The sequence below is a fragment of the Lactuca virosa genome, chromosome 8 (genome assembly GCF_052849685.1).
Source record: "Lactuca virosa cultivar CGN04683 chromosome 8, Lactuca_virosa_CGN04683_v6, whole genome shotgun sequence".
In the NCBI taxonomy this organism is placed as follows: Eukaryota; Viridiplantae; Streptophyta; class Magnoliopsida; order Asterales; family Asteraceae; genus Lactuca; species Lactuca virosa.
The window spans coordinates 237,281,642-237,297,258 of NC_136433.1; the positions used below are offsets into that span (position 1 = coordinate 237,281,642).

The 15,617-nt window shown below is 32.5% G+C and overlaps 1 protein-coding gene across 1 annotated transcript; it reads left to right on the top strand.

Annotated features, from left to right (window-relative positions):
* The first annotated feature begins 1,155 nt into the window (after window positions 1-1,155).
* Window positions 1,156-2,999, top strand: LOC145131341 (ethanolamine-phosphate cytidylyltransferase-like). Its single transcript, XM_079066045.1, has 4 exons — window positions 1,156-1,478; window positions 2,191-2,426; window positions 2,511-2,695; window positions 2,757-2,999. Exons 1-4 carry the CDS (start codon window positions 1,165-1,167, stop codon window positions 2,997-2,999), a joined length of 978 nt encoding a protein of 325 aa, XP_078922171.1. The 5' UTR covers window positions 1,156-1,164.
* The last annotated feature ends 12,618 nt before the right edge of the window (window positions 3,000-15,617 follow it).

Sequence of the window (15,617 nt, forward strand, 5' to 3'; positions counted from 1 at the left end):
ATGAAAATTGCATGTATAACTAGAGAAAACTTAGATCCAAATAATTAGGGTTGTATGTGCACCATAGGGATGTTATTGTTGTGTTTTGTATACTACAACATCCTATGGTGCACATACAACCCTAAATGCTTTGGATCTATGTTTTCTCTAACTATGCATGCAATATTGTTTCCAAAGCATGAAGCCTACAACTAGCATACAATTGACATAAACAAAATAGAGTTGAGTTATAGAATTACATCTTTGTTGTAGCTTGTAGTTTTGGCCTTTAAGAACTTAGCACCTCAAATGTGATGCCTTAAATGGTTCACAAACACCATGAACAAATGGAGGACTTTTGAGAGAATATGGAGCACTAAAATTCGGCTATGCTTCTCCAAGAATACATGTTCAACCCATTTTAGGCCAAAGGGGTGTCATATATATATATATATATATATATATATATATATATATATATATATATATATATATATATATATAGTGTAGGAATCCAAGAGTCATGGGTAAACCCTAATCCATACACTTGGGTTATGATCCATATTTCATGTGGGCTAACTCTTCATAGATACTTACATAAACTTAGCCCATCATGGATCAATAGCCCAAGCAATATATATATATATATATATATATATATATATATATATATATATATATATATATATATATATATATAGAGAGAGAGAGAGAGAGAGAGAGAGATAGGTTCATTTGTTTAAACTAATTATTGTGTTATTGTATGCATAAATGTGGGCCAATCAAAATTAAATAAAAAATTAAATAATTAAATAAATAAATAAGGGTAATTTAGTAATTTGATTAGTAACTTCCAATAATAATCCCTATAATCATGGTATTGACTTTTAACCTAATTTCTCCAGGTTTATATCTAGAGTCGCTCAATCTCCACCGATTACAAGCCGTCGCCACCATCGTCCGCCCCAAACACCTTCCTTCTATCTTCCTTCTTCTCGATTTTGTTTCTCTGACCTAGGACCATCGTGGTTACATTTTGGGCATATCTAGAGGGGAGAGAACATAAAGAGGAAAAAGGAATAAAGAAAAGCCAAACCACATTGTAGAGAATAAAGGGCCAAAAACGAACACATAATAGAGAGAGAGAGAGAGAGATTCTTGAATAATAGTGTCGAATCAGAAAAGATGGGTTCGGATACAGGTCTAGAGAACTCGAAGCGGTTTCTAGCGACATGGTTGATCGGAGGTTTGGTGGCAGGGCTATCAGTTATGGGGTTATGCGCTGCTTGGTCGGAGCTCTCCCCTCTGAGTATTGTTGGGAGGAAGAAGAAGAGGCCCATTCATGTATACATGGATGGCTGCTTTGATATGATGCATTATGGCCACTGCAACGCACTCCGCCAAGCACGTGCTCTGGGAGATCAATTGATTGTTGGCGTTGTCAACGATGCTGAAATCATTGCAAACAAAGGCCCTCCGGTTACCCCTCTTCATAAAAGGTTCTCTACATCCTCTTCATTTTCAATCAAAATTCCTGCTTTTCCTTTTACCAAATTACCTTGTCTGCAAAAATGTTATGTGTTGGTCTCATGGTAAATTGGTAACCTTGTCCCTTATCAGGGTTCCTCTTAGATCCCATTCGGCGCAATGTTGTTCTTTTGTTTACTTTGGAGATTGATGCAGACGTTGATTCTTTCAAAATTAGGTTGCATGCATTGTTTCTAGTGTGTATATAGTTGATGCATTTGCTTAAATTCTTGTACGTTTTTAGGTGTACAGCCTCTTTTTCTGGAAATCTTTCATGGATAATGATTTATGGTGCTTGTCCAATGATGTATTCTCATTTATATAAATTTAGATATCATTAGTAGAGTGGAAATAAGTAGTAAACTAAAAGGGAACACAGCATATGATAAATGAGGAGCCTTTACAACCTTGATTGCATCTTCTTCAAGCTAGCAAGATTATGATGGCTATATGTGAGCTTAGGATTAGTACTGAATGAAACATGATAGTTTCTAAAGTCTGTAATCTTATCACTGAACATCAAAGTATATATATATATATATATATATATATATATATATATATATATATATATATATATATATATATATATATATATATATATATATATATATATATATATATAGACTTATACCAGACATTGTAATGTTGGATATGGTTTTGAATTTTGTTTTCTTATCTTAGGATGATTATGGTGAGTGCTGTGAAATGGGTAGATGAGGTCATTCCTGATGCACCATATGCCATAAATGAAGAATTCATGAGGAAACTGTTTGATGAATACAACATAGATTACATCATTCATGGAGATGATCCATGCATTCTCCCTGATGGAACTGACGCATATGCCCTTGCAAAGAAAGCAGGTCGATATAAGCAAATAAAACGAACAGAAGGAGTCTCAAGCACAGACATTGTTGGTATGCATATATATCATACTATAAAACATAACAGATTAAGTCAAAAAACTTATCTTAGTTTTTGTAATATTTGGTTAAATACAGGGAGGATGCTTATATGTGTAAAGGAGAGGACAAGTGGTGATAGCCCTAGTGATGCTTCCTTGCAAAGACAGTTTAGCCATGGCCATGGCCAGAAGAAATTTGATGATGCTGGTTCAGGAAGTGGGACCCGTGTCTCTCATTTTCTTCCTACATCTCGCAGGATTGTTCAGTTTTCTAATGAAAAGGTAATACTACTACTACTAATAATAATAATAGGTATTTTCTTGTTTTTTTTTTGCTTGACAGAATTCGATGTGGTGTTTATTGCTTGTAATTGCCATGGAAAGAAGATTAAGCAATAACAATGAGTGGTTGTATTTCTCATTTGCAGGTATACATGAAATCAAGAAGAATAATGTTCTTGTTTTCTTGGCTGGGAAGGGTACATATGAGACTTACAACATTCTACTGGAATGGAATCTTGAATTCCGATTATGTCAGAATAAAATCTTGAAGATGAACATTCTACGGGATGAAGATGAACAATGACCACCAATCTTCCAAAAAGAATGGATTATTCTAGCAGAATAATAGTATATTCTGATAGAATGATTTATATATTTGTATTTCTTTGTTATTAATAAGTGTAACATTCTCATAGAATAGTACATAAATTTTTTTCTTTTCTAAGAATGTAAGAAATTTTTTTTAACTTGTATCCAAAATTTTGTTATTCTTCAAGAAGTTCATTAAATCAAAATATATATTATGTCAGAATGTGTATTCTTGTATGGTTCAATAATTTTTGTTATTTTTCTATATATTGATAAACATATTCCGTCAGAATTTCCGAATTAGGAGAATTATCATCCATACAATCAGATTTTTAAAATTAATAGAATCTATTTTCCCTTAATATATGCAATTTTCCTTAAAATATGCAAATTTCCTTTATTAAATCTATATTAACTGACTAAAATACCCTTCTAGTTAAATTAGATGGTATTTTTCAATTATATTTAATTGAATAATATGTAATAATCAATTTCTTAAAATAAGTAAAATGATTGGCCCACAATCATTCATACAATAACACAATAATTAGTTAGAATAGAATAACCTAGGCCTATATATATATATATATATATATATATATATATATATATATATATATATATATATATATATATATATATATATCACTGATTTACATAATTAGTCCCCGTTAATTTAATTAGTCACTTTGTTATCACTAAATTAATTCCAAGTTAATTCTTAATCAATACTAATTAAATAACATGATTTCATATTAATATATTAGAACTTATAATATATTAATAAATCATAAATAACCTCTTCTCAAAAGTCCATCCTATCAAATTGCTCTGGTGAAGGCAACCCAAATGGACCATGCTACTCTCGGATCAAGTACATATCAATTATAGTTATGGGCTTAGACACCTAATCCAACAGTCTTCCATTTGGATAAGTCTAATAACTATTATTGCAAGTACGAATCCACAACCCGACTAGCAATCGTAGCTCTTAAAAGCCGTTGTCGAACTCTGACTTAGTCAATGACGCGTTCATTAGATAAGGATCATATATTCCTCCATTTCTAGATATCGTATGAACTGAGACATGGATTATAATCATTCTCTCTGTTCATGTGTTGTTTCCCGATTTTCGATTTATGACAAGTGACTAATTGAACAAATCAAATCAGTTCAGGCTTGGCCAAGCGCTTATGGTGTCATCACTAAATCATCGAGGGGCCCACAGATATCGCTTTTATCCCTGTAAGGGTAAAAGGAATGGATAAACTTCGACTCATATGCTTGCTATATTTACTCATCAAATCACACACAACAATGTGTTTTATAACATCAAGTTACTGGTGCGTTTACGCATCATTAATGTGCAACCGATTTGTAAGCTACAACTCACACGTCTTTGTTTTAAGAATATAAGATATTATCGTCTCACAATCACTCGTGATAAAATCCATGAAGTGTTTCAGATGAGCATGGGTTTAATCCAATACTCGAATCTTATTCCAGGAGTACTCATGAACACTGCAACAAACTTGTGCTATGTCAAAAACACCTAGACAATCTACAGTCAGATTCATGACAGTCTTGCCTCAATACCTACTTCCAAAGTATGATCGACTGTGGATAGTTTGAATAATCTTATTATTCTGGAAGTTAAAACATGCAAAGTGTAACACAAGAATAATCGAATCCAATATTGTCTCAGAACTTATGAATATAAATAAAACACCTTTTATTTAATCACCATATTGATTACACATTATTCATTGTATAATGTTTCGATTAATCAACTTAATACTTGAATTAAAACAATAGTTATGCCATGCTCCAAGCATACACACTACGTTTGCCTATGGTCCTCTCTTTGTGAAATAGATCAATGGACAACATTTCAATGATGCTCATTTCACAATTCCAAATCCTTATCGTAAATGTAAGAATACCATATTATTGCCATTTGCTAAAATCATAGAGACTTGGCAATAGACATTACAAAGTATTCCAATGGAGTGCAATTCCATGGAAACGAAGTCTCACATTCAAAGTACATTCCTTTGAACATCCTTCTTGCATTAAGTTTTCTAATCTTTCACATAGATTCTTAATATCCAACTCCCATTATGGAAACATTTCCATATTTTCCATATGACAACTCATTATTAATAGAATCCTGTCTATTCATAATAATATCAATATTTTCCATCCATTACTATACTTCCAACTGCCCGCAAGCAACCAATCTTTGGCGAACCTTAGATTGTTCTTAGCAATTGTTTAACAACTTTACTCATTCCGGTTCTGGTCCTTTTTCTTTCTTAATGCCCTAGGCATTTGGAAAATTCAGAACACATAAATATTATAGCATATGCAATCGATCCTATACCCGAAGTATATGGGATACGATTCATAATGTCTTGCATAAAGACATGATACTCCACCAGTCTCTTGCTATAATAATTCCATATATAGAATTTCCTTATGTTGAACCATTCCAACATAACATTCATATATATCCTTGACTAAATTTGATTAAAATCTCACAATCTAAGCTTTTAGAATTGAAATGAAGTATGACTTCCTCTCCCTTAATTATAGCAAAACAACTTTTCAAACTCTACAACTTTGCGAATTGAAACTTTTGTTTTCTATAATTAACATTGCTAACTTGCAACACTTACCATAATGATTATGCTCCCACTAGCATAATAATTATTATCTTACTAGCATAACACTTATGCTCCCACTTGTTGACTTTCTTACCAAAGTTCAGATTTCTGATAGAAGATGCTTCGATAAGAATTTATCTAGGATTCTCAAACTCATACACCTTTCCTTAGATAGCTTATATGTGTGTCTAAACAATTTTAGAACTTACAACAATAAGTCTCGACTGTTTAGACCTTTTTCCATTTCTCACAATTCGAACTATGAAGAGGGATGTCGTAATCATAATCGAATTTGAGAATGCAAATATCACAATTGTTATCTCCTTAAAATCTACTTAGTGAAAATGTTTCCTCACAATCATTTTCATGAAGCGGAGAGAAACCTTTGTCACTTAGATTAATGGTGTATGTGTTCCTATCCATATGAATTTGTCATAACCATAATCACAAGACAAGGTTAGTGACAAATCCAAACTCATATGGACTAAACTTGTTCAATCTTAATTTCTTGCCACCTGGCAGCACAAGGGCCTACCATTGCTTCCAGGTTTTTATGCAAACAATTGAGAAGTCATAGAATTCAGATGCATAGTCAACTTAACTGAAATGGGCACAGAAACAAGAATATGTCAACACGATAGGTTACAAACCTCAAGTCGTGTGCTAGTGATTAACAATAGGTTTACTCTTGATTAGTTCTTGAAGCTATTAAAGATCCTTAAGACTCCCACTGACCTCTTGACATATAAGATTCACTTTGTCAAGGAAAATTACTTGACAAACAAATATTCAAGAGTTAGTGCGGTTTCTTATCAAGACAAACACTTCACACAATTGGTCTTAGTTGGTCTTTGTCTTATCCAAAACATCACAACATACCAATTTCAAATGTACAAGAGTAAGAAACATTTTACTCTACATTTGATGGGTGTTATAAACCTTTCTTAAGACCATGTCACTCAAGTTACAATCTTGGAGTATGACTTTAAGACCTGATTTTGGAACGAAGTATGATTTATCTTCTTGATTTAACTATTTCAACAATTCACGATTCCTCTTCTAAGCCATACAAATGCACTAAGATGTCCTTAGAGGATCAATTGTGATTTGGTTTTCATAATCATTAAGATGATCATAAAACATAATGCTAAAGTACTCTCCCTAATTTTCAGATTGGAGAACATGATTCAGAATTACACTTAATCTTGTAAGCATAATCATATTTACTAAACTTTAGTAAATCATAACGAATAGTCTTATCGTTCTTTGTGGTGGACCTGATCAGCGCACAACCAAGTGTACCCGATCCCCTAGTCCTTCACTTGACTCACATATACATGTGAACAAAGAATTAGTCTTAATTTCCCAAAGACGAGGGTTCTCATTCATCACACAATACAAGTTGCATGATTCCAAGTTTCCATCCAACTGAAACTTGGGTGATGAGAATCTTTCCTTATTTGGTAAATCTTGACACTACCACAAACGAAAGAATCAAATCCATTTTCCAATATTGCTATCAATGGAAACACATAAACAACAATTTTCACAAATGCTATTGCAAGGAAATTTAAAACAAGATAAAATCAAAATTTTTTCTTTTATTTATAAAATTACGGAAAAACTTTTCCTTACAATGCAATTACAAATGAAAACTATGTTGTTTTCTATTCCTAAGCAATCTATCATAACTCTTAAGCAACAGCTCAAAATTCTGATCATTGAACCATGCGATTGAAATCCATCTCTTCGCGATCAGAATCAGCTTACTCTTCCTTTAAGCTTCCTTTCTTTTCTTCGATCCTACAAAACATCAAAATGTAATTACATTACATCATGTATTAAGAATCTCCAAATAGGAACTTAATGGAGTTAGATAGTGGGCTTACCTGAAGTAGAGTCAAACATTTTGACTTTACCATCCTTGTGATCTTTCAGGTAAATATGGAAGCTTCACAACCAATGCCCCTTCTCTTGGTGATAGAAACAAACAGACTCTTTCGGAATGGCAAATGGGACAATCTCAGACTTAGCCTTTCTCTTTACCATTTGGTCAATTGACTTGACCATGGTCGATCCCTTTCCATTGGGAAGAGAAGACTTTTCTGGACTTCCAATGTATCCATTGTCAATGTCCATGGAAGTTTGGGAAGTAGATCTTCCAATTAAATTTGCTTTACTAGTGCACCAAATCATTGTTGATTCAGCAGCAACAAGCAAATATGTTAGATCAATAAGGGTCATGTCGTGATCTCCCATATAGTAGTTCTTAAAGAACCCGCTATATGACTTAGGAAGTGATTGAAGAACCAAGTCAATACCCAACTTCCTTGAAACAACAACACCCAACATTCCCAACGTGTCAATGTGTGACTTCATCTCTAAGACATGTGCACACACAGACCTTCCATCTTGGTGTTTGCTAGCCAATAGGGCTTGAGTGACCTTGAACTTTTCAAGTCTTTGAACTTGTGGGTCAGGGAGAATTATTGGAGGAGGTGGAGGAAGTGAAGTTCCACTACAGCACGAAGAAGGGATTAATCTTTCACCTTGATTGTCTTGTGGAATATCATCTTCATGAGGAAAGCTTTTTCCAAAAGATTTGGGAAGACCATAGTTGTCTAAACTAGACATCTACAAGGGAGAAATTCAAGTTTAGTTGATTTAAGTCCTTAATATAACACCCAAATGAAATATTAAGGCTAGGACCCAACACAATAATTTACAATTCGGAAGAGGGATGCTGTAATCCAATTGCAAATTATTTGAAGGTAGGTAAATGACGAATTACCAATTTCCACCATGAAAAACGAAATTGAATGTTAAGTTTTAAATGAATTGAAATTCCTAGATTCTTTGAGATTCATTGAACTTTTCAATGGCATGTTTAATCTCGATTATGCCCTTCAAGTTTGTGACTAGGATACCGAGGATCACAAACAACGTGTGAATAACCATGCAAATAAGCTTGGTACTCTCGATGTCAATTATCACCTAATCAGTGTGCCGGCTAACCACACACGCTCCATTGATCTATGACAAACATCTAGCTACCCTTTGCCACCCTTGTTAGTCCAAGTTAGTGTGCCGGTTAACCACACACGCTCCACTAACGACTTGGCAAGGTGCAAAGTGCAATTTCATGGGTTAGCATCAAATTCACATTTTTCCTAAAGTAACTAAGATTGGGAATTTATAAGTGTTTAGTTACTTGGTATTTTCATTATACTTTTAATGAGAATTAATGTCCTATCCTACCCGTTCGACTAACGACCCTCCACCAGTCAAGGAAGTGGTGGGTGAGAGTGGACACCCATTGAACCACCATTTTATAGGCAGAAACCTTATACCGCCCCCCCCCCCCCCCTTATAGATCGGCTTCGTGAATGAGGTTTACTAACGGTAAGACTGACTTATATTAAATATATATATAATAATTAAACTTTACTATTATAATAGTATAAGGGTTTAATTTTAAACTTTTAAAATTCTAGGGTTTGGAATTAAAGTATTCATAAGTGTGACTTTACAAATTCCAAAACTTGAGGGCAAGTTTTGAAACTCTTCAAAACTTTTCATTTCCATAACTTATGAGTTTAATGAGTTTTAAAAATGAGACTTTTAATTTTCCATAACTTGATGACAAGTTATGGAATTCATTAAAGGCATTTAGATCAATATATTAACTAATAAAATTATCTTATAATTTGTCTATGATCTAGTTAAACTTATAAGTCAAGATAATTCACATCAACAATTTTACAAGAAATTAGCCTATCATATAAACTAATACAAATCCAAAAATTTTGACAATTATCTTTTAATTGGATGAGGATGATCACTAACATATAAAAAAAAGGTTTTATGATTCAAAATAGTTTGTGGTAATGATCCTAATCCAATTCTAGCCAAAAAAAAAACCTAAAAACCTGCTGTCTGATCATACAACTCGTCGAGCCCAACTATGGACTCGTCGAGTTCAAGGCAAAATCATCTACTCGTCGAGTCCAAGCATGTACTCGTCGAGTAGGTGCTGTCAGAACAGATTTTCAGCTATGAAAAATAATACATTAGTATCAATATAATAGAAAACTATCATAGGCTCTGATACCACTGTTGGGTTTGTATACTACAACATCCTATGGTGCATATACAAACCTAAATGCTTTGGATCTACGTCTTCTATAATTATACATGTAATATTGTTTCCAAAGCATGAAGCCTACAACTAGCATACAATTGACATAAACAACATAGAGCTGAGTTATAGAATTACCTCTTTGTTGTAGTTTGTAGTTTTGTCCTTTAAGAACATAGCACCTCAAATGTGATGCCTCAAATGGTTCACAAACACCATGAACAAATAGAGGACTTTTGAGAGAGAATATGGAGCACTAAAATTCGGCTATGTTTCTCCAAGAATACATGTTCAACTAATTTTAGGCCAAAGGGGTGTCATATATATATATATATATATATATATATATATATATATATATATATATATATATATATATATATATATATATATATATATATATATATATATATATATATATAGTGTAGGAATCCAAGAGTCATGGGTAAACTCTAATCCATATACTTGGGTTATGATCCATATTTCATGTAGGTTAACTCTTCATGGATACTTATATAAACTTAGTCCATCATTGATCAATAGCCCAAACAATATATATATGTATATATATATATATATATATATATATATATATATATATATATATATATATATATATATAAAGGCTTAGGTTATTCTATTCAAAGTAATTATTGTGTTATTGTATGCATAAATGTGTGCCAATCATTTTACTTATTTTAAGAAAGTGATTAATACATATTATTTAATTAAATAGAAAACTATCATAGGCTCTGATACCACTGTTGGGTTTTGTATACTACAACATCCTATGGTGCACATACAAACCTAAATGCTTTGGATCTATGTTTTCTATAATTATACATGCAATATTGTTTCCAAAGCATGAAGCCTACAACTAGCATACAATTGACATAAACAACATAGAGCTGAGTTATAGAATTACCTCTTTGTTGTAGCTTGTAGTTTTGTCCTTTAAGAACTTAGCACCTCAAATGTGATGCCTCAAATGGTTCACAAACACCATGAACAAATAGAGGACTTTTGAGAGAGAATATGGAGCACTAAAATTCGGCTATGCTTCTCCACGAATACATGTTCAACTAATTTTAGGCCAAAGGGGTGTCATATATATATATATATATATATATATATATATATATATATATATATATATATATATATATATATATATATATATATATATATATATATATATATATATATATATATATAGTGGAGGAATCCAAGAGTCATGGGTAAACTCTAATCCATATACTTGGGTTATGATCCATATTTCATGTAGGCTAACTCTTCATGGATACTTATATAAACTTAGTCCATCATTGATCAATAGCCCAAACAATATATATATATATATATATATATATATATATATATATATATATATATATATATATATATATATATAAAGGCTTAGGTTATTCTATTCAAAGTAATTATTGTGTTATTGTATGCATAAATGTGGGCCAATCATTTTACTTATTTTAAGAAAGTGATTAATACATATTATTTAATTAAATATAATTGAAAAATACCATCTAATTTAACTAGAAGGATATTTTAGTCAGTTAACATAGATTTAATAAAGGAAATTTGGATATTTTAAGGGATCAAAGATTCTATTAATTTTAAAAATTCAATTTTACAAATTATAAGGTTTTTAGTTCGGACATTCTGACAGAATATGTTTGAGTATGTTCAAAAATAAAAATATTCTTGAACCATAAAATAATAAAAATATTCTTGAACATATTTCTTGATCATGACTTTAAAAATTTCTTGTAGAATGACAAATTCTCGAACCAGCAATTGAAGAATTAAAACAAAAATTACATTAACTCATATAGAATACATGTAACAATTCCTAAGAATTATATTTATTGTTAAAGAATAAAACTAAAAAACTTTCAAATCGGGAAAAAAACATCAAAATCTAACAAAGACACTAATACATTCTAAAAGAATAATGTTGCTAAGAGGCGTCGTTCAAATTTTGTGGTCCGTTCTTCAAGCATCAGCTTCTGTGGAAACAAATCCAATGAATAAATTAGTGAGAAAATATCCATATTCCATTCCAGCATAAATGGAATTCGTGATTCCATTCTGATAGAATTGGAATTCATTTACCAATAATTATATTAATTTGGGGCATTCTAACAAAATATGTTCATGATTATCATAAAAACATTTTTTCTGATAGAATACACCTTGAAAGAATTAGATAATAAACCTAAACACATCAGAACAAATTCCCAATTCACCAAAAATATTACACCTTGAAAGAATTAGACAATAAACCTAAACACATCCAAAATTTCTTTGATTTCTGTCCAACAATCAACCCAAAACATCCATTCTATATATTGAAATCAAATCAAATTAAAAAAAACCATTTGAAGATTAAACTTCATTGGTTTACAGTAAATCAATATAAAGTACACCTGCAAACAAGAACACGTTTGTGTTTCCTTTCCTTCCCTGTCAAACACCCAATTCAAACACCCATTGGTTTCTATCAAATGAAACAAACTCAAACACCCCAATGATTTCTATCTAACAGTCAAACAAAAAGAAAAGGGAAGAGAACCTGTTACTGATCGGAGCAACACCCCTCACAACCCCTCTTCTTCTTCCGTCGAGCAAACTCATCGAGGACCCCGATTTCTTCACTTCTGCTGATCGCGACACCCCACCATTTTCCTTCATCCCTTCAACTTCGTCATACCACATAATACACTGTGTTCTAATATGTGAGGAAATCCAGTTGAATCTTTCCTGCATTAGTAGTTGGATGAAGTGACGATTAGTATAACATATGCAGTTATGCACAAATGGATTATGGACAAATCAGTTGTCTCAATTACAATGCATACGAGCATTAAACAATACACATCAGTTTTCATATTCTGAAAAGGAAACTTAGTGAGGAGTTCGGAAAACTACGCCAAAGACCTTATTCTCGTCGTCATTTGAAACAGACATTATTTCGCAACCGGTCTTCTTATGTTTATACAAAACAGCTGTCGACTTGCATTCCTCAACAAACTGCTCGGAGACCTTCTCAAATCCAAGCTTCTCAGCAACATCATCATGAGCGCCAATAGCATCTGCAAACAAGCGGTAAACCCTAAAATTAACATTAATAAGTGAAATTGAGTGATAAGACAACCTAATCCGGTAAATCAGTCGTGAATAAGACAACCTAGTCATACCAGGTGAGAACTGGGGAGATGAAGTTGCGATGGATTTGGGGGTTACAGGCGAGAAGCGAGAACTGAAATGAAGGCGGGATGGCAAGGCGGTGGAGATTTGGCGGAGGTGGCGGCGAAGAGGAGAACAGCGGTGGATATTGGGGATAAGACGGTGGCGATTGGAGGAAAGACGACGGGAAGAACGAGAGAAGGTTCGAATACACGCATGTGAAGTACATGAAGAGATAGACGACCTCCCTTGTCGCCGATTGAAATCGCTCCTCCTATATTCGCACCTCTGATTCGGATGAGAAAGAGCGAAATCTCTGTTTTGGAACTAGGCTTAGGGAGGATCGAATGGGATAGAATACAGTATTGTTTATTGTTTTAAAAATGAATAAAGGTAGGTCAAAGTAATTACCATAATTATAGGACTGTATTTGTAGAAATTATTTATCAAATTACTAAATTACCCTTATTTATGTGTTTGATTATTTATTTATTTTTTAAATTTTGATTGGACCACATTTATGCATACAATAACACAATAATTACTTTAAACACCTGAACCTCTCTCTCTCTCTCTCTCTCTCTCTCTCTCTATATATATATATATATATATATATATATATATATATATATATATATATATATATATATATATATATATAGAGGTTATTTAAGATTTATTAATATATTATAAGTTCGAATATATTAATATGAAATCATGGTATTTAATTAGTATTGATCAAGAATTAATTTGGAATTAATTTAGTTATCAAAAAGAGACTAATTAAATTAACGGAGACTGATTATGTAAATTAGTGATATATATATATATATATATATATATATATATATATATATATATATATATATATATATATAGAACTTATAATATATTAATAAATCATAAATAACCTCTTTTAAAAATTCCATCCTATCAAATTGCTCTGGTTAAGGCAACCCAAATGGACCATGCTACTCTCGGGTCAAGTACATACTAATTATAGTTTTGGGCTTAGACACCTAATCCAATAGTTATGCTCAAAACCCATCAAAAAACACCATTCGAAAAAGACTAGCTACCTTTGTAAGACTTATTAGAACCAAGGCTCTCTCTTGCACGCGCACGTAGGGGGTGCAAATGCGAGCCAAATTTGGCTTCGGGCCACTGAACCATTGTGCGAGCGCGCGTCCTGCGGGCACGAATGCACCACCGGTCGACCAGAAAAGTTCAAGGACCTTTTTGCAATTATTTCCTTTTGGTTAACAGTTACAAAAACGAATTAAGAGCTATTAATCATAGATTTCGGTTTTGATTTCTTGATTAACTGTCTTATTTAATTGTGATAGTTACAAAGGTATAATCTGGGCCAAATGAGGGTTCGGGCAATCTAGAAGAATTGTTTACTGTTGTTGTATCCTAGGAAACAAACACTCATATAAGGCGAATTTCTTTTAAGGAAACTGTGTTAAACACAGGCCTCGGTCAACAATTTTTGGGTTTTGTTCTTTCGTATAGTTTTTGGGTTATATTTTCCTAACACAAATCACTAAAGAAAAAAATCAAACAAACCAATCAAAATTCAGTTTAAAAGAAGAAGACACAGATCTAAAAATTGATTTCAGTTCAAGATCATAAGAGAAAAGGTTTAACCTAGAGATAGATTCAAAAATGATGAAGTCGATTTACGGCCTCTATCTCTATATCCACAACCGTTAGGACATAAACCATAATCAGCATTTAGCGAGGGCAACAACAACAGGCGATGTCAGTGAGAACATAAGGTAACGTCAGTGTTTAATTTCTGACATAACCAGACTCAACGAAATCGAATATGTGTACCTTTATTGTGCAGGATGCAAGCAAAGGGGAAGCCGAGTAGAGGCGGCGTTACTTAAGGGCGACATTGAGAGAGGTGGATAAGTGGTGGCATTCACAGGTAGCCGTTTACCGTCTCCTCCTTCAATTAATCGATGGTTGTGTATCCTGATATCGCCGGTCGTGTAAATAGGTAAGAGGAGCAAAGGTTGTAGGGTTTTTTGTGTAGATATACAATGATCCACATGAGATAATTTTTAGGAGATAGATTTTAAATTTCCAAAATTATAGGTGTTTTATATTTATTACAAAATTAATAGCTGATGTAAAAAACCCAAAATACCTTAATCATATTTTTATTATAATTGATTAATAAAATAAAATGATTGGTGGAAAAGTGTTCTCACGTTCTCACTTTAAATAATGTTTTCACATGAACTTCTTCCTAAATTTTTTTTGAACCGACAAATAAAAATATTATAAACTACTTCTAAACTAACACTTAATTCCACATATGTCCACCACGGGACTTGAACCCTTGACCTCAGAGAGAGAGAGGGCACCACCTGATACCGCTGGGCTAGAAGCCCTTATATATATATATATATATATATATATATATATATATATATATATATATATATATATATATATATATATATATATATATATATATATATAGAGAGAGAGAGAGAGAGAGAGGGTGAGGTTCAATAGAGAACAATAATTAACAAAGAACCAATCGTGAGCATCGGAAATCATAATGATCAACGGCCGACGAAATAGATGT